Genomic DNA, 21,422 nt, shown 5'->3' with positions numbered 1-21,422 from the left:
ATTGTGGTGTAGAGATTGTGGTGTACACAGAGATTGTGGTGTAGAGATTGTGGTGTACACATAGATTGTGGTGTAGAGATTGTGGTGTACACATAGATTGTGGTGTAGAGATTGTGGTGTACACAGAGATTGTGGTGTAGAGATTGTGTTGTACACATAGATTGTGGTGTACACAGAGATTGTGGTGTACACATAGATTGTGGTGTAGAGATTGTGGTGTACACAGAGATCGTGGTGTACACAGAGATTGTGGTGTACACAGAGATTGTGGTGTAGAGATTGTGGTGTACACAGAGATTGTGGTGTACACAGAGATTGTGGTGTACACAGAGATTGTGGTGTACACAGATATTGTGGGCTACACAGAGATTGTGGTGTACACAGATATTGTGGTGTACACAGAGATTGTGGTGTTCACAGACTGTGTTGTACACAGAGATTGTGGTGTACACAGAGATTGTGGTGTACACATAGATTGTGGTGTAGAGATTGTGGTGTACACAGAGATCGTGGTGTACACAGAGATTGTGGTGTACACAGAGATTGTGGTGTAGAGATTGTGGTGTACACAGAGATTGTGGTGTACACAGAGATTGTGGTGTACACAGAGATTGTGGTGTACACAGAGATTGTGGTGTACACAGAGATTGTGGTGTACACAGAGATTGTGGTGTACACAGATATTGTGGGCTACACAGAGATTGTGGTGTACACAGATATTGTGGTGTACACAGAGATTGTGGTGTTCACAGACTGTGTTGTACACATAGATTGTGGTGTACACAGAGATTGTGGTGTACACATAGATTGTGGTGTAGAGATTGTGGTGTACACATAGATCGTGGTGTACACAGAGATTGTGGTGTACACAGAGATTGTGGTGTAGAGATTGTGGTGTACACAGAGATTGTGGTGTACACAGAGATTGTGGTGTACACAGAGATTGTGGTGTACACAGATATTGTGGGCTACACAGAGATTGTGGTGTACACAGATATTGTGGTGTACACAGAGATTGTGGTGTTCACAGACTGTGTTGTACACAGAGATTGTGGCGTACACAGAGATTGTAGAGTATACAAAGATTGTACACATAAATTGTGGTGTCGTACGAATGTGAAATAATTGTAATTCGTTAACCTGAACAAGTTTTTGATTGCCAGATTTTGAAAGATTAAAGCCATATCTACCCTACAGTTCTAAAGTCATATTATTCGCTAATGCACACAGACACAAACATACATACACTGTCCCCTTAGTCTTACCGTCACATTTACTAAATAACAGAGTAAAATTAACAATTGATTTAATAAGGATTAAAAAAAATATATTTAAATGTCACATCCTAAAGGCAATTGAAAAAAAACAACAACAAATAACTAACATTGTTATCATTTTAATTAGAATAAATAAATATGTTTTTGAGCATTAAGGCATGCCTATATACACACCAAGGCACGTCGTTCCGCCAATATTCAATTACTTCCGTCTTATCCCGGGGGTGGGGGAAGCCCGGCAAGGGTATCCAAAGAAATGTCCGTAATTTTGATGGGAATTAAATAATCCTCCACTGGAACAAATCAGTGATGTGGACATGCGAACTCTATTTAAAGGTGGGTGGGATTCTAGCTAAAACTTGGATTGGATTCTTTATAAAAGTTGGATTGGATTATTTTTAAATAGTTGGAAGGGATTCTGTTTAAAAGTTGGTTGTCTAATTATAATTGGAATGGTATTATCCTAGGAAGTATCTTAGGATGCAATGTGGATGAAAGTAAAAATGTGTTGGACGATGTCTCTTAAGTGTTGTACAGAGGCAATTGGGTGGGTTGGTGGGGGTGTTGTGAATAGATGTGATGTTGTGTAATGAGGTACATGTTGTCGTTACCGTGTGGTCCCCTAAAGCCAGCCGGTGTGGAAACATTCAAGCCAAGAGTAGCCATGTGTCCTCAAGCCTACGATGTTAGTGTTAACATTTGACATTGTTAACTGTTGGCGACAAAACGGTATTGACAGCGTGTGTTGGTGTTCTACCTGTTGACTAACAGACATATCATATATATATATATATATATATATATATATATATATATATATATATATATATATATATATATATGTGTGTGTGTGTGTGTGTGTATGTTTGTTGTTTGGTGGTTCACTAGCTGACACACACACCTATATAACTATGTGTGTATTGGTGTTCCTGTAGCTGACACACAGACCTACACACTACACACAATCGCAACGACACACAGTCACCATTTAATAAAACCCCACGTCATCTCTCATAGCGATAAAGCTTTGTGTTTTATTTATATCACAGATCTCTTTTAGTCTTATTGATTTACAACACCGAAAAAATCGAGCCCGAAATTTATTATACGAAACGTAAAATGACCCAGAGGAATTCTGAACCGACGAAATGGCGGAGTCCCGATAGGCTCATGTCTAGCGGAGTTCTCTTTTCTTGGATCTGGCGAGAGGTCATGGCGTCATACATAGATTCAAATTGATGGAATGTTTGGCCAAATTGGTTTCTGCTTTTTTTTTAAACGATGAATTTTAATGACCTACCACTCGGGAGTTCGGACCAAATCTCGTTATTCGATTTCACGAGATCACTCGTAGATACTTTAGTTTCACCCCGCTTGAGTTGTCTTCCCTTGTATTTGATAGCATTTGTTACTTCCCCTTATGTTGACTACGTTAACTTTTATGAACGAAACCTAATCAAGCCGCTGTTTGATTCTATAAAAACCAAACATTCCCTGGCCACGTTAGTATCGATCTCTGATGATCGGTTATCGATTTGATCAACACGGCAGGGGTACACCGGGACGGTACTGATAAAAAGGTGAGAAAAGCGACACCCTTCACCCTCGTTCCCTTCCCCTCCCCCACCCACCCAACAAAACTAAACCAGCGACTGATTGGGTTATTGATCTAGCACGTGGACTAACGACGATCGATCAGGTTTGATTGGGATAATGTCAATATTTAATGAGATGCGTGCATCGGGGACATAACTCCGAACAATCACGTCAGGAGTAGATAACTCAGCTTGGTAAATATTTACAGCAGATCTAACAGCGCGCTTCGGTTTATGGGGGAAATAAAATGACTAAAATAGTCGTTATCGAGCAAAAAAGGCTAAAATAGTCGCTATCCAGAAAAAATGACTAAAAAAGACGCTTTTCTGTGTAAATTAATCGAAACTATAACGTCGCCATTTTTCAATATTAAATTGGCTAAATCAGTAGTTCTAGAGTATTTTAATTATAACATAAAATATCGATGTTGTTTAATTATATTATTCTTTAAAATATCGCATTATTTAAAACCCTGTAAAATCTATATAGAGCCTCTTGAAACACATTTTAAAATAGGACACTATCACTTATTCAAGTAACTCACAAACGTCAAGTAATTAATCTTAGCTAATTAGTTATCATTAGCTAACATTAAAGGGTTCCTATTGTCGATCAAGCAGTAAGACACGTTGTGTGTTAAATTCTCTGTCAAATGGCCACAACATATACACAACATATACACAACATACACACAACATATACACATCATATACACAACATATACACAACATATACACAACATATACACAACATATACACAACATATACACAACATATACACAACATATACACAACATATACACAACATATACACAACATATACACAACATATACACAAAGTATACACAATTTGCCGCATGAAGGAAGCGTTAGTTTAGTTAATTGCCTTAAAACTTTAACCCCAATTTGCAGCTTCAAAACTAGAGAATTCTCTTCTCCACTCTCTGTGCATTTCTCACCGTATCCATTCTTCATCCAACAATCTTCATTCTTCCACTTTATCCACCTCTCTCGTCTCTCCCCCCACCACACTCCATCCACTTCTCCCCCCACCACACTCAATCCACTTCTCCCCCCACCACACTCCCTCCACTTCTCCCCCCCCCTACCACACTCCATCCACTTCTCCCCCCCACCACACTCCATCCACTTCTCCCCCCACCACATTCCATCCACTTCTCCCCCCACCACTACACTCCATCCACTTCTCCCCCCACCACACTCCATCCACTTCTCCCCCTACCACACTCCATCCACTTCTCCCCCCACCACACTCCATCCACTTCTCCCCCTACCACACTCCATCCACTTCTCCCCCCACCACACTCTATCCACTTCTCCCCCCACCACACTCCATCCACTTCTCCCCCCACCACACTCCATCCACTCTCCCCCCACCACACTCCATCCAGTTCTCCCCCCACCACACTCCATCCACTTCTCCCCCCACCACACTCCATCCACTCCCCCCACCACACTCCATCCAGTTCTCCCCCCACCACTCCATCCAGTTCTCCCCCCACAACACTCCATCCACTTCTCCCCCTACCACACTCCATCCACTTCTCCTCCACCACACTCCCACCACCTCTATCCACCACACTCCATCCACTCCCCCCACCACACTCCATCCACTTCTCCCTCCACCACACTCCATCCACTTCTCCCTCCACCACCATCCACTTCCTCCCCCAACACACTCCATCCACTCCCCCCCCCCTGCACCACTAGCTGTCTCTGTAGTTTCCAGGAAGTGGCTGGATTATAACTATCGGCTGTCGCTTAATGGCTGCCACAAGTGTAAATAATTGCCTGGATGGAAATTCGGGTCCCTGGGGAGGCGGTGACTTCAGGGCTGTTCATTGAAAAATAAAAATATAACCGTATTTTGAGGGATGGGTGGGGGACGGGGGGGGGAGGGAGGCTGTTCATTGAAAAATAAAGATATAACGGTATTTTGAGCTGTGTATGGGGGGGGGGGGGGAGGCGGTGACATCAGGGCTGTCCATTGAAAAATAAAAATATAACGGTATTTTGAGCTGTGTATGGGGGGGGGTAAGGTGGTTGTGGGTTTGTGTGTGTGCGTGTGTATGATGTGATTGAGAATACGATGAGTATAAAAGGACAGCGAGGTATTTAAAAGATTTGTTGTTAAACCATATTGTTAACACTTAGGAACGACTGATCAACGGGCTGTTTTTTTTGTGTGCTGGACATGACCGCTGATCAGCTGTCGCCCGCTGTTCATCAACAGTCGCCTGCTGTTCCTATAACTGATAGGGGTACTCGACCGTTCGGAGACCGCTTTTGGCGCGCAGCACATCGTTCATTCATGTCACATGACACGACCTCGATCTGAACTCCCGCTTGTCTGTGTGACGTCAGCTGACGCTCGTCCATTGGAGAGTTCCGCTTTGATCCATGTGGAACAAAGGGTTCTAGTCTTTGATTTATCAAGTCTCCTCTTTGTAATTCAACCAATGGGAAGTCGAGATGGGCTGGATGATAATATGCTTTCAATACTTGAGCCGAAATACAGTAGAAATTGTATTTATAGAATGGATGATCACTTTTCTCACGTGTTGCGCTTATCAGAGATATGCTGTAATCTGAATAACATTTTAAACGGCGCATTGTTGTCAAAGCCTTCTTTTTCATTATCCTCTTGTTTCATGATGATCATTATCTAGCTGTTTTATGAGGATCATTATCTAGCTGTTTCATGATGATCATTATCTAGCTGTATCAAGATGATCATTATCTAGCTGTTTCATGATGATCATTATCTAGCTGTTTCATGATGATCATTATCTAGCTGTTTCATGATGATCATTATCTAGCTGTTTCATGATGATCATTATCTAGCTTTTTCATGATGATCATTATCTAGCTGCTTCATGATGATCATTATCTAGCTGTTTCACGATGATCATTATCTAGCTGTTTCATGATGATCATTATATAGCTGTTTCATGATGATCATTATCTAGCTGTTACATGATGATCATTATCTAGCTGTTTCATGATGATCATTATCTAGCTGTTTCATGATGATCATTATCTAGCTGAATCACGTGGATCATTACTTAGCTTACTGTTTCGGTATGACAATTGGCCATGGTCAACTACGGACATTGATACAAAAAATTACCACAGGCTAAACACCATGTCTCTAAACACCATGTCTCTAAACACCATGTCTCTAAATGCCATGTCTCTAAACACCATGTCTCTAAACACCATGTCTCTAAATGCCATGTCTCTAAACACCATGCCCCTAAATGCCATGTCTCTAAACACCATGTCTCTAAATGCCATGTCTCTAAACACCATGTCTCTAAACACCATGTCTCTAAATGCCATGTCTCTAAACACCATGTCTCTAAATGCCATGTCTCTAAACACCATGTCTCTAAATGCCATGTCTCTAAATGCCATGTCTCTAAACACCATGTCTCTAAATGCCATTTCTCTAAATGCCATTCTTCTCTATATACCATGTCTCTAAATGCCATTCCTCTCTATATACCATGTCTCCAAATGCCATTCAGGCTAAAACACCATCATCATCATGACAGATGACGGTCAACGATAAATAATGAATGACGTCACGAGCAGATAATCGAGTGCACGTCGGTCGTGTCTGCCTCTATCGAGTTATCTGCTCATGGACGTTTATAAAATAATATCGTATTCAAGGCCACTGAAATACGGACACATGATACACGCTTGTAAATCCATTTGTTGATCGAAATTTTAAACGCGATCCAGCAATTATTGAATCGATAATTTAGCTGTGTGGACGAAATGTTTAGACAATAGTCATAGAGACCTGGCTCACAGACAATAGATTTCTTGTGGCTCCTAAAGATGAAAGACACACTAAAAATACACAAATGATTAAATAGATAATGTTACAGTCCCACCGAAATACACACATTTGCTACCAAATACACATTATTAAATAGATATTGTAACTGGCCAGCCAAAAGACACCAAATTAACGAATAGATAATGTTACGTCAAACCAAAAAACACAAATAAGTGAACAGATAACCTTGCTGCCCCACCAAACTCTGGCTGTTGTTGAAATTTTTGTGGAGCTTGAAAGCTCCTCGGATTAGGTTTCCGTGACATGCAATTATCGTTACGAGAAAATGGACGATGTTTCATTAATGTAGAACCCCTTCAGTTAAAACATCGGGAAAAAAATAACAAGCAGTTTGATTAGTTATGCCATCACGTGACCGGAGCAATGAAATAAGAGTTATGGTGGCTTGTAGCAGGCTGACATGCCTGGTCAATCGATTGCTTAGGCCGGCTTGGGGTGATTTCCTTGTTTTGTTTTCTTGCCTGAGGGTTCCAAAATACTGGCTGGAATTTGGCACAAAGGGGAAATATCCAATATAGGTTAGGTATATCAATTATGGATTTGTCAACTTATTTGCAGTAAATTTAGCTCATTTTGAATTAAACATTTTCTCAAGTTTACAGATTTTCCAGGGAATTAAGCACATTTCCCTTCTAGTTGAATGTTAGTGTTAAATGTTAGTGTTAACGCCTCTAGTTGAATGTTAGTGTTACATGTTAGTGTCAGACTTAACGCCTCTATTCTCTCTCTGCAGATGCTGTAGAGAACAAGATGGAGAGCTGATACCTGTCCAGGTGGACGAAGCAGACACCGCTAGAAGAACTAGTTTGAGCTGACCACTGGTCATCTTGACGATGTTGCCTGCACTCACCGCCCCGTGGGCCACGCTCATGCGGCTCTGCCGGCAGATGGCGCTTCTCGTGCTCTGCGTCACCGCAGTCCTTGAGATGTCGGACGCCGCTGGCAGCCAGGAACCGAAGGGGAACTTCACGGAACCAGAGAACAACACATGCAGTCGTGAGGCGTCCCCGTGTAAGGAGGGACTACTGGTGCCAATGTGGCTACCCCAGGGCAACCTGGCCGTGGGGGATGTGGCGGCCAGGGCGACGGTGTACATGGTCGTGCTCATCTACCTGTTCCTGGGGGTCTCCATCATCGCGGACAGGTTCATGGCCGCCATAGAGGTCATCACCTCCAAAGAAAAGGAAGTCGTGATTAAAAAAAACGACGGGACCAAGCAGATCGTCAACGTTAGAATATGGAACGAAACGGTTTCGAACCTAACTCTTATGGCACTGGGTTCTTCCGCGCCAGAAATTCTGCTGTCCATCATTGAAGTCTGCGGCAACGAGTTCAACGCCGGCGAGCTTGGACCTGGCACTATCGTTGGCAGCGCGGCCTTCAACCTCTTCATTATCATCGCCATTTGTGTCTATGTCATCCCCAGAGGGGAAGTCCGAAAAATCAAACACCTGCGCGTTTTCTTTATCACTGCAACATGGAGTATATTCGCTTACCTGTGGCTGTACTTTATCCTGGCTATATCCTCCCACGGCATCGTGGAGATCTGGGAGGCCGTGCTGACGTTTATCTTCTTCCCCCTCACCGTCCTGACGGCGTACATCGCGGATACCAAGATCTTCGTCAACCGATTCCTCTCCAAGAAGTACACCGCCACCAAAACCAGCAAGACGGCCATCACCAACACCGTCAACCCCCATGACATGGAGACCGGCGTTGACGGAAAACCGGAAGACTTTACCGGACTACTCACGGGGGGCGAGTCGGTGAGAGAGTTTGAAGCGCACCGGCATGATTTTATCGAGATCCTGCGCCAGCTGAGGAAGAAGAACCCGCATCTGGATATGAAGACTTTAGAGGAGATGGCCGAGTATGAGGCGGTCAATAAAGGGCCTAAGTCAAGAGCCTTTTATCGAATCCAGGCTACTAGGCTACTCACAGGCGGGGGGAACGTCATAAAAAAAGCCAAAAAAGAAAAATCAACCGTCGCACCTGCGTCACCTTCCGGTGAAATTGAGGACAACGTGGCGAAGGTGTTTTTTGACCCGGGTCACTACACAGTCATGGAGAACGTGGGTCACTTCAATGTTACGGTGACAAGGGAAGGCGGGGACATGTCAAGGGCGGTTCACGTGGATTACCGTACAGAAGATGGCACGGCTTCCGATGGGGCTGACTACATCGGGGTCAGCGGCACGTTGGTCTTCCAGCCCCAGGAGAAACACCGGCAGTTTGAGATCGTCATCCTGGACGATGACGTGTTCGAGGAGGACGAGCACTTCTACGTGCACCTGTCCAACCCCAGGATCACAGGGCCGCGTGAGGGCGAGTACCTGAGCGGCCCGGACAACATCGTGCTGGTGACGCCCTTCACCGCCACGGTCATGATACTGGACGACGACCACCCGGGCGTCTTCCACTTCGAGGTGCCCGAGATGACGGTCAGCGAGAGCGTCGGGGAAGTGGAGGTCAAGGTCATCCGCTCGTCCGGGGCGCGTGGCCGGGTTCGGGTTCCGTATTTTACAGTGGACGGGACGGCGACAACAGGCAAAGACTACACGGTGGTGGGGCAGGAGCTCGTCTTTGATAACGACATCGCTGAGTGAGTACATGTTGTCGTATGTAGTAGAGTGAGTAGATGTTGACGTGTTTAGTAGAGTGGGTAGATGTTGTCGTGTTTGTTTAGTAGAGTGGGTAGATGATGTCGTGTTTGTTTAGTAGAGTGGGTAGATGTTGTCGTGTTTGTTTAGTAGAGTGGGTAGATGTTGTCGTGTTTGTTTAGTAGAGTGGGTAGATGATGTCGTGTTTGTTTAGTGGATTGGGTAGGTTTTTTTGTGTTTAGTAGAGTGGGTAGATGTTGTCGTGTTTGTTTAGTGGATTGGGTAGGTTTTGTTGTGTTTAGTAGAGTGGGTAGGTTTTGTTGTGTTTATTTAATTTGGTGAGTTGTGTTTACATTAACCACACCGGTACAAACATATCACTACATTAACTTGGGACTGTATTTCTCTCATCGTCTTTGTTATTTTTTTTTATTTTACTTGAACGGTGTATTATTTTTTACACTTGATTTCCAATCCAACTTTGAAATGTAATTTCAACGCTCATTTTGAGAACTGATCAAAACTTTATTTTATGAGATACGAAGTTCCTAATGTGTGGTGAGGGACCCAGACCTACATAAAGGTCATGAGATACAAAGGTTCCCAGTATGTGGTGAGGGACCCAGACCTACATAAAGGTCATGAGATACGAAGTTCCTAATGTGTGGTGAGGGACCCAGACCTACATAAAGGTCATGAGAAACAAAGGTTCCCAGTTTATGTCGCTGGGTACCCCCAGAGCTAACCAAAGTAGAAAGTTTCGTTTGACGAACGAAATACTAGGGGCAGGGACGGCTATTATGCATGCGATAATAGAAATCGATAGCTGAGAAAGAGTTGAGAAGACAATATGCTGGTACAGAATAAATAGTGCTGGTATATAGAGGTAGCTGTAATACATAGCTGGTAGAGGGGAACACGGCTGTAATACATAGCTGGTAGAGGGGAACACGGCTGTAATTAATAGCTGGTAGAGGGGAACACGGCTGTAATACATAGCTGGTAGAAGGGAACACGGCTGTAATAGATAGCTGGTAGAGGGGAACACGGCTGTAATACATAGCTGGTAGAGGGGAACACGGCTGTAATAGATAGCTGGTAGAAGGGAACACGGCTGTAATAGATAGCTGGTAGAGGGGAACACGGCTGTAATAGATAGCTGGTAGAAGGGAACACGGCTGTAATAGATAGCTGGGAGAGGGGAACACGGCTGTAATACATAGCTGGTAGAAGGGAACACGGCTGTAATAGATAGCTGGGAGAGGGGAACACGGCTGTAATACATAGCTGGTAGAGGGGAACACGGCTGTAATAGATAGCTGGTAGAGGGGAACACGGCTGTAATTAATAGCTGGTAGAGGGGAACACGGCTGTAATAGATAGCTGTAGAGGGGAACACGGCTGTAATACATAGCTGGTAGAGGGGAACACGGCTGTAATACATAGCTGGTAGAGGGGAACACGGCTGTAATAGATAGCTGGTAGAGGGGAACACGGCTGTAATACATAGCTGGTAGAGGGGAACACGGCTGTAATACATAGCTGGGAGAGGGGAACACGGCTGTAATTCATAGCTGGTAGAGGGGAACACGGCTGTAATACATAGCTGGTAGAGGGGAACACGGCTGTAATACATAGCTGGTAGAGGGGAACACGGCTGTAATACATAGCTGGTAGAGGGGAACACGGCTGTAATAGATAGCTGGTAGAGGGGAACACGGCTGTAATACATAGCTGGTAGAGGGGAACACGGCTGTAATTAATAGCTGGTAGAGGGGAACACGGCTGTAATACATAGCTGGTAGAGGGGAACACGGCTGTAACACATAGCTGGTAGAGGGGAACACGGCTGTAATAGATAGCTGGTAGAGGGGAACACGGCTGTAATTCATAGCTGGTAGAGGGGAACACGGCTGTAATACATAGCTGGGAGAGGGGAACACGGCTGTAATACATAGCTGGTAGAGGGGAACACGGCTGTAATACATAGCTGGTAGAGGGGAACACGGCTGTAATACATAGCTGGTAGAGGGGAACACGGCTGTAATACATAGCTGGTAGAGGGGAACACGGCTGTAATACATAGCTGGGAGAGGGGAACACGGCTGTAATAGATAGCTGGTAGAGGGGAACACGGCTGTAATTAATAGCTGGTAGAGGGGAACACGGCTGTAATACATAGCTGGTAGAAGGGAACACGGCTGTAATAGATAGCTGGGAGAGGGGAACACGGCTGTAATACATAGCTGGTAGAGGGGAACACGGCTGTAACACATAGCTGGTAGAGGGGAACACGGCTGTAATAGATAGCTGGTAGAGGGGAACACGGCTGTAATAGATAGCTGGGAGAGGGGAACACGGCTGTAATACATAGCTGGTAGAGGGGAACACGGCTGTAATACATAGCTGGTAGAGGGGAACACGGCTGTAATAGATAGCTGGTAGAGGGGAACACGGCTGTAATACATAGCTGGGAGAGGGGAACACGGCTGTAATAGATAGCTGGTAGAGGGGAACACGGCTGTAATTCATAGCTGGTAGAGGGGAACACGGCTGTAATACATAGCTGGTAGAGGGGAACACGGCTGTAATAGATAGCTGGTAGAGGGGAACACGGCTGTAATACATAGCTGGTAATGGGGAACACAGCTGTAATACATAGCTGGTAGAGGGGAACACGGCTGTAATACATAGCTGGTAGAGGGGAACACGGCTGTAATAGATAGCTGGTAGAGGGGAACACGGCTGTAATACATAGCTGGTAGAGGGGAACACGGCTGTAATACATAGCTGGTAGAGGGGAACACGGCTGTAATAGATAGCTGGTAGAGGGGAACACGGCTGTAATACATAGCTGGTAGAGGGGAACACGGCTGTAATAGATAGCTGGTAGAGGGGAACACGGCTGTAATACATAGCTTGTAGAGGGGAACACGGCTGTAATAGATAGCTGGTAGAGGGGAACACGGCTGTAATACATAGCTGGTAGAGGGGAACACGGCTGTAATTCATAGCTGGTAGAGGGGAACACGGCTGTAATACATAGCTGGGAGAGGGGAACACGGCTGTAATACATAGCTGGTAGAGGGGAACACGGCTGTAATACATAGCTGGGAGAGGGGAACACGGCTGTAATACATAGCTGGTAGAGGGGAACACGGCTGTAATACATAGCTGGGAGAGGGGAACACGGCTGTAATTCATAGCTGGTAGAGGGGAACACGGCTGTAATACATAGCTGGTAGAGGGGAACACGGCTGTAATAGATAGCTGGTAGAGGGGAACACGGCTGTAATACATAGCTGGTAGAGGGGAACACGGCTGTAATACATAGCTGGTAGAGGGGAACACGGCTGTAATACATAGCTGGTAGAGGGGAACACGGCTGTAATACATAGCTGGGAGAGGGGAACACGGCTGTAATAGATAGCTGGTAGAGGGGAACACGGTTGTAATAGATAGCTGGTAACTTCACAATGAAATTAAGTTATTTCGCCTCTCAGCGAGCAATTGGCAATGACCAAATTTAATTCTACTGGACATTCTAGCCAGCATACCGTTCATTTCATTGGGCTTTTGTTGGTTGAAATGAGTTACAAATTGAAAACGCGGTAAAAAATGTAATCTGAAGTGTCATTTCTATCATCATATTTTATTGGGCCTAGTGAAGTTACAATAGCTCAGCCAATCAAATACTTCTCCGGAAATGGTCACTGGGTTTAACTGCTCTTATACAAGTGAATTATGGGCTTTTCTTTACGTCTGGTGTCGGTTGGTGGGGATGGGTGGCGGGGGAACCTCATTGTCTTTTTTTATTTCTTGCGTCTGTTTGTAAGAGTATATGGTGTTTGGAATTATTTTTTTTGAGAAATGTATGTGCATATATATATATATATATATATATATATATATATATATATATATATATATATATATATATATATATATATATATATATATATATATATATATATATCTGTGTGAGTGTGTGTGTATGCACAAAGAATTGTACGTTTTATTTTTCGCCTACTTCTACAATCTCTTTCTGTATCCTTCTCTCCAGTTCTGATGTATCCGCGATCTTAAGCTCCAACTAATCATTGATAGATAACATCACTAATTAGGTATCGAACTGGTCAGACCGGAAGGACTTAAGAGCTTCTGGGCCCAGGCGTGACGTCATTATCGACTTTTTGCCGTGTTTGATTTCTTTAAAAAATACAACTCTAGGACTATCAGATTGGTGCCCCTGGGGTGGGGATAGGTGGTTTTTATAGCCGGTGTTGGTGGAGACTTGGGCTCATTAAAGCAGCCAGAAGGTTCATGTTAGACCACATACCAGAAAAGTCATGTTAGACCACATACCAGAAAGGTTATGTAGGACCACATACCAGAAAGGTCTTATTAGACCACATACCAGAAAGGTCATGTAGGACCACATACTAGGAAGGTCATGTAGGACCACATACTAGAAAGGTCTTGTTAGACCACATGGCAGAAAGGTCATGTTAGACCACACCACATACTAGAAAGGTCATGTAGGACCACATACCAGTTAGGTCATGTTAGACCACATACAAGAAATGTCTTGTTAGACCACATAGCAGACAGGTCTTGTTAGACAACATACCAGACAGGTCTTGTTAGACCACATACCAGACCTGTAAGACCACATGGCAGAAAAGCTACAATTAGACATGTAAACACATGGTTAAAAAAAGCAACAAGATGGCGGCCGTGTAAGAGATTGATTAGATTGCGGCAGTACACAAACACACGTGGCTACTCAACGTCGTCTCAAGCTATGAGCACACGCGGCGTAGCTACAAACATGTTCTGTAGAACATACTACAAACATGTTCTGTAGAACATACTACAAACATGTTCTGTAGAACATACTACAAACATGTCCTGTAGAGCATAGTACAAACATGTTCTGTAGAACATACTACAAACATGTCCTGTAGAGCATAGTACAAACATGTTCTGTAGAACATACTACAAACATGTCCTGTAGAGCATAGTACAAACACGTCATGTTGAACATACGTCCTGTAGATTACAAGTTGGTCTTTTTTTTTTGCTAGCGAAATTAATTTCATGAAAGAAACATCCATTTTAAAATGCACGTGTTTTAAATTAAATGGTTCCAAACCAAATTGGTATTGGGTTAACTTTATTGAGCTAAGAATAAAAACTCGCCCCCAAATCACCCCAGGTACAGTGGGTCAGTTTTTGATGTTCGACCACACCCTGACATACAGCAAAACTAAAAGTGGTAAATTTAAAGCAAGTTTTATACGTTTGGTACTGGCAACGTAATGTGTATAGTATTGAAGTGAAATATGAACTGTCAAAGATAAATTACATCAAGTAATTAAAATAAAAACAAAGCAGTTGTAACACAAACAATTTTTTCTCCCATTCCAACCAAAGGCAGATTGTGTTCACTTTATCCTTGAGTCTGACATGGACAGGGCTATACGTACTCACCAAACACGCCCCCAGACAGTGTCGCTATTTATAGCTCGTACGTCTGCTCAACGAAGCTGAGCAGCCAAACAACGCCATTCAGTCTCAGAGAACGGGTCTCCAATTTCCTAATGCCCTTCTCGGTGCCCGGGCAGATAAGAGATGGCTAGTACCTGGTCCACCATGGACGGGCCGAGGATTATGGGTAGAAAATCCCGCCCGGGCGTGAGTACCAATGCGCGAGCCTCAAGTCTGATTGGGTACGTGCCTTCCACCTGCGGATGGCCCGACTCCCTGTCAGGGTCCCTGTCTCACAGGGAATGGGATCAATTAGCTTGTACGTACCCCAGAAATCAAGGAGAAAAAAAAACCCAATTCATTGGAGTTAATTGAGGCAATGTTTTTCTTTGGATGTTGTGACGTGGGTGATGACGTGCTGGGCTTATGATGCCAGCAAGTCGAGCGAGGCTGGTTCGATCAGACGTGAAACGATAAATGTGCCGAATGGACGAGAAACTCTACACTAGTAGGTTAATTATGATTGCATAACTGGCGTGGGCGTGGTTACACCCGCGGGTGGGAGTTGACCGAGTATTGAAACAAAAAGTAGTGCGTGGAGTGATACTATACCATGACAGAGTGCAGCTTGGACTACTTTTTTTTGTTTGGATCGTAGACAAGACAAACATGGCCGGCAGCAATTAATACACTCAAGTCACTTAATGAATTGCGTTGCACCCAACCCCAGCGTCATGATGGTGGGGAGGGGGATCTCATCACGTTTATGTGTTTTCACATCCCGGAGATATGACTGGACAGTTTACTTAGTGAGAGTAATTGACCTATATGGACTATTTGTTTTGGACAATAGTCAAGGTACGGGTCTCAATGGTTTAGACAATAGTCAAGGTACGGGTCTCAATGGTTTAGACAATAGTCAAGGTACGGGTCTCAATGTTTTTGGACAATAGTCAAGGTACGGGTCTCAATGTTTTTGGACAATAGTCAAGGTACGGGTCTCAATGTTTTTGGACAATAGTCAAGGTACGGGTCTCAATGTTTTTGGACAATAGTCAAGGTACGGGTCTCAATGTTTTTGGACAAAGGTTAAGCTACGGGTCTCAATGATTTAGACCTCGATAAAAGAAACAACGCGAAAATTTTCAGTTGTCAGTATGGCGTTCAATTATCGGCTGTGATCGATACATTATCAGATCAGCTCTGGCCTTAAACCCTCACGGCCTCATCTGGCTAATCAGACGCAGCAGAGCCCGGCAAAAAATTCCTTGCGATACGGTATTGTCGTGCCTGGGTCTGATAAGAATCCAATTCTATTTCTATTTATTGATCGTCAGCAAAAAAAAAAAACTTTTTGAATTTCAGATGGAGGGGGGGGGGGTGCTCTGGACTCACATACAAATTTGTTTCGGTCCAGCCGCTAACTCCGGCACTGGCAATTACTACACCAGTCCACGTCCCAACGTTTTCCGGCTACCGGTTTTGTTGTCAAATACACCAATTCTTATCAGTGCCAGCCGGCTTCAGAACCGTAGCAGCTGCAAGGTTATCAAGGGCAGCCAATCGGGGGGTCGTGGAATACCGTGGTGAATCAGTTGGGAGACATTGGCCAGGTGATTGTTTGTGTGGAGATTTACGGTGATAGTGGTGTGGGCACAGCTACGGCAACATGATTATCTGATGTTGTAGATAGACAAGATGGAAATCTGATGTTGTAGATTGGCAACATGGTGATCTGATGTTGTAGATTGGCAACATGGTGATCTGATGTTGTTGATTGGCAACATGGTGATCTGATGTTGTAGATAGACAAGATGGAAATCTGATGTTGTAGATTGGCAACATGGTGATCTGATGTTGTTGATTGGCAACATGGTGATCTGATGTTGTAGATAGACAAGATGGAAATCTGATGTTGTAGATTGGCAACATGGTGATCTGATGTTGTAGATTGGCAACATGGTGATCTGATGTTGTAGATTGGCAACATGGTGATCTGATGTTGTAGATTGGCATCATGGTGATCTGATGTTGTAGATAGACAAGATGGAAATCTGATGTTGTGCATTCAGCCATCAGTTTCGGTACCATACAAAGTTCAAATTCTCCTATAATGAAAAGGACAGAACTATCGTACCTTTGTTTTGATCAAAACAAACATGCCATGAAAAATAAAATACGAAAACGCCTGTCGAAAAAAAAATTAAATACGAAAACGCCTGTCGAAAAAAAAATTAAATACGAAAAAGCCTGTCGGAAAACAAAAATTAAATACGAAAAAGCCTGTCGGAAAACAAAAACCTGAAAACTATTTTTTCCAAGATTTAAAGCGTGCTACCGTCCAAGATGCTAGCAGGGTTAGTTTTAGGGTCAAAGTTGAGTTTTTAAACCTGTCAGGGTTAGTTTTAGGGTTAAAGTTGAGTTTTTAAACCTGTCCTTGACACGAAAAAACCAAGCCGCGAACACACCGTGAGCGCGTGCAGTGCTCATTTTTTAACTTCCGGTGCTGCAAGCCCGCCGAGGTGAGCAGTGGCGGGGCCAAAGAGGAAATTTACGAGCGCCCCCTATCTAGAGACTAGAGATCGATAATCTCATCGTTATACGGCAACTCGCCTTGTAAATTCAGAGTTATCCCAGTTTGGACGGCATTATAATTCAGTTGACTTCACTAGCCAGGGAGCTCTGGCAACTATTAGCTCGTCCATCTTCTGCTAGCCTACACCAAATGTCAGGAAGTCAACGCCCCACCCAAATCCCCTCCCACTTTACATCAACTCCCCCCCCCCTCACAGCAACAACAATATCCCTGTAATTATTAACAACCTGTTGACGTCATAATGGTTATTTATCATCGCTGCTCTGCTTTATATTTTCTATCACGATTTACACGGGAAAAAAACGTTTTAAAGAATGGTTCATGTGTTTCTGTACATGCGTAGTTTTGGCCATTGATGATTTGTAGGTGGGTACATGTAAGTAATTTATAGATGTTTACATATAAGTGATTTATATTCATGTTATTGCATATGTGAATTCTGTGTGGGTGTCGGGCCAGGGGGCGTTAGTTGGTTCCAAATAGCCTCAAATAGGCAGATTCCTTAGACTAAGGAAGATACGTTCCACATAGTCTAAAGTAGGCAGGTTCCACAGCCTAACGTAGGGAGGTTTAACATATCCTAACGTAGGCAGGTTCACAAAGCCTAACGTATGTAGGTTCTCAAATCCTAACGTAGGCAGGTTCACAAAGCCTAACGTATGTAGGTTCTCAAATCCTAACGTAGGCAGGTTCCACTTATTGTAACGTAGGCAGGTACCACACAGTCTACGTACCCCTAGATAACGTAGGCAGGTTGTTACCGTTGGCCTGACGTAGGAGGCCCCACTCAGAGTGCCAGACGCTCGTCATTTTCCGGCCATCAGCTGGGGGGGGGGGGGGAATATGAAAACAAATTAATGTCAACAATATCTTGCCTTATCTAATGTTAGAGTTCCTGGGTCGACCCAACTTAACCCGTCTGCCATTCAGTCCTGGCACCGTCTATACTTAAATAATGTTTAAAAACATTTCAATCAGCGAAGATCATTTTAAATTGTTCTGACTGTGGACCTCTGAAATTGTAACGAGGTTTAACCCTTGGTTTTTCTAGCGATTCATCTTTTTAATTGAACCCAGACTTCTTTTAACATTTGAAAGCCATTTCCGGTTATTTTCATAAAAAAATAGAAAGGAAGGATTTATAAAATCGGATTGAGTTCGTTTTATAAAAAAATAAGCCTCAACACTGAGCTGACTCCCCCCTCTCTGGCTGTCTAAAGGGAAGGTATCAAAGTGATTCCTATCTGGGGTCCCTACAGATTCGTGGCTCAGTCGGCACCCTCAAGATTCTAGACAAAGCTGGCGCCCCTACATATTTTACTCAACTAGCGCCCCCTTAAGATGAAAAATGAAGTTTGTTTTTCATTCCGATCAAGGCTTGATTAATGAATGCAATTAGCTTTAATGTACGATGTACCCGATGCAATTTTTCTTTTGATGACTAGTCTCCAATTTATAAATCACATCCGTCTGTTTACTTTAAGAGTATCGGCTTTCTTAAGCCTAAAGTTTTCCAACCCTAGCATGTCATGACCTGAACGTGTCCTAATCCTAACGTATCTTTACACTAACGAGCCCAACTCTAACCTGTCCCATACATAACCATTCTAATCCTAGCCTTGACCTCTGGATAACCTTGACCCTGCTACTAGCCGACCTGTAAACAAACTGACCAGTGTCCTTGTCTATACAACCTGTTGTTGTGTTTTATGGGGCTGTCAGCCTGATGTATGTTGTATGATGTATGCTGTGTGCTCCTCTAGATCTATATTCATCTGGTGTTTTGTTTTTAGTTTTATTATGCTAGAATATTTCACCGGCATTTTGTTTTTTAATGCACAAAGTCGATCTTTGTATAGGGCATAGGGTAAAACAATACATGTATTAAGATAAGAAAATTACAAGTTATCAAAGGGGAATTTTTTTTATTGTTTAGACTAATTTAACCTTATTATGTGACGTTTTGGTAAATCTTTTTTAAAAAAATATACAATTTGATAAAAATTGATACAATTGTTTGATAACTCAACACATATACTTACAACTAACAACACAACAAATTTAGTAAGTTTTAACATTACCAGCCTTTGTAAGTTATAAGTTAACACTGTTTACACGGCGTAAGTCAAACCTTATAACAAACCTTATTGAATGTGTTACATCAGATTATACAATTAACCAAATTCCTGCCCGTCATTCCTTCTTATTACCCCCCCCCCCCCGCCTCTTAACCTAGATAAACCTAGTTCACCTAATTATCCCCCACCCCCACCCTTCGTGTCGACCCAACGTGACTAGATGTCTGCCAAGAAGCACTTACCTTTCTATCTTTTACCCCCACCCCCCACCCCAACTACCTGACAACCCATGACATCCCCCCCCCCCCCACCTTCTTCACTTCTCATACATACTGTCACAGATTTTCATTGTGTAAATTACATACAGTTGTACACAATACGTACACGTTTTTTTTGTCTATGTCATTCTTGCAAGTATTTACCTGAACGTTTTTATTTCCACACCCCTCTCCCCCCCCCCCCCGGTGTTACAAGTAGCGGCTGTTCACTTACTTACTGTTAGCGTCTCCTGTCTAGGAGACATGCAGCAGTGCCACAAGTAGCGGCTGTTCTGTTCCTTACTGTGAGCGTCGTCCCTGTCTGAAGGAGACATGCAGCTTTAAATATTTGTCTTAATCAGGCGTCTCACTTCAATCATTTCAAATTTGCTACATTTGTAAAACTCGAGCCTAGGCCTAGACTTACAGGCTAAATCTTATATACTCTAAGACACCATGAGCCCGAAACATGTGGCTAAATGTTATACAGACCTTAAGTTGTAAACCAAGAGTGGTGGAAAGGTGTGATGTATTGATGGCGGTGTTTCGCTGGGACTCGGGTTTAATGTTACACATTTTACAGCTCACCTGTCAAGTGGGAGCAGTCACAGGGTAAAAACACGGGCATGTGCAGGTGTGTTAACGTCATTATCACAATGTCACAATGTTAGAACACTGGATTTCATGGCATAGGCCACAAGGGCCTCTCGGAGCTTTTGAACAATTCGGGTCTTTAGGTTGGTTAATGCCTTTAGTCCGGGCCATTAGGGCCGTCTCGATAAGATTGAACAGTTGATCCTAGGGAGGATGACACCGCTAATGGGTCGCTTGACTCATCGTGTCGTGTTTTGTGTGATGTGATTTGTTTGATGGGTGACTTGTGTGACGTGATTTATTTGATAGATCCTTTGTGTGACGTGATTTATTTGATGGATGCCTTGTGTGACGTGATTTATTTGACCTTGTGTGACGTGATGTATTTGATGGATGCCTTGTGTGTCGTGATTTAGTTGATCTTGTGTGACGTGATTTATTTGATGGATGCCTTGTGTGACGTGATTTATTTGATGGATGCTTTGTGTCACGTGATTTATTTGATGGATGCCTGGTGTGTCGGGACTGCACGAGGTAGCAGACGCCGTTCATGCTGGGCATGTTATTCGGCTGATCTCATGAGTTACTGATGGTACGCTCAGCTGAGATGGACTTATCCGAGAGTTGGGGGTGGTTGGGATGGGGGGGGGGGGGTGTGGAGGAGTGGAATCAACGTAGTTATAAGTTTAGCGTGGATAAGGGGGTGTCTCCGACTTGAGATCCTAAAAATTGTTCACCGGACACATAAATTAAGATTGTCCGAAAAGACGATAAGACGATATACTGTGTCCAACAAAGGCTAACCCCCCTCCCCCGATATCCTAGGCACCCCCATTTTCTAGCCCCCCCCCCGATATCCTAGGCACCCCCATATCCTAGCCGCCCCACCCCCCCCCCCTGCTTCTATCCATGTCGTGCAAACCGACAAGTGAAAAAAAAAGTTAATTTACTTCCGGTCGCCCAGATCTACAAGCTCCGTGTCTCAAATTTTATTAGACCAGATATTGATCGCTCATGGCGGCCATGGTTGTGTGGTCGTTTG

The 21,422-nt window shown here is 43.7% G+C and overlaps 1 protein-coding gene across 9 annotated transcripts in view; it reads left to right on the top strand.

Annotated features, from left to right (window-relative positions):
* The window catches only part of LOC131952643 (sodium/calcium exchanger 3), a 158,978-nt gene that overhangs the window by 77,749 nt on the left and 59,807 nt on the right, over positions 1 to 21,422 (top strand). For all 9 annotated transcript variants that reach the window (XM_059315404.1, XM_059315403.1, XM_059315401.1 and 6 more), the window contains one exon: positions 7,499 to 9,367. In XM_059315404.1, the coding sequence (XP_059171387.1) occupies positions 7,599 to 9,367 (1,769 nt within the window). In that variant the 5' untranslated portion in view covers positions 7,499 to 7,598. The remainder of the gene's footprint in view (positions 1 to 7,498; positions 9,368 to 21,422) is intronic.

Source organism: Physella acuta, unplaced genomic scaffold (genome assembly GCF_028476545.2).
Source record: "Physella acuta isolate Inbredline_101_S28 unplaced genomic scaffold, ASM2847654v3 ptg000883l, whole genome shotgun sequence".
Taxonomy (NCBI): domain Eukaryota; kingdom Metazoa; phylum Mollusca; class Gastropoda; family Physidae; genus Physella; species Physella acuta.
Note: the sequence above shows the minus strand (reverse complement) of the source record. Positions and strands in the feature narration are given on the sequence as shown.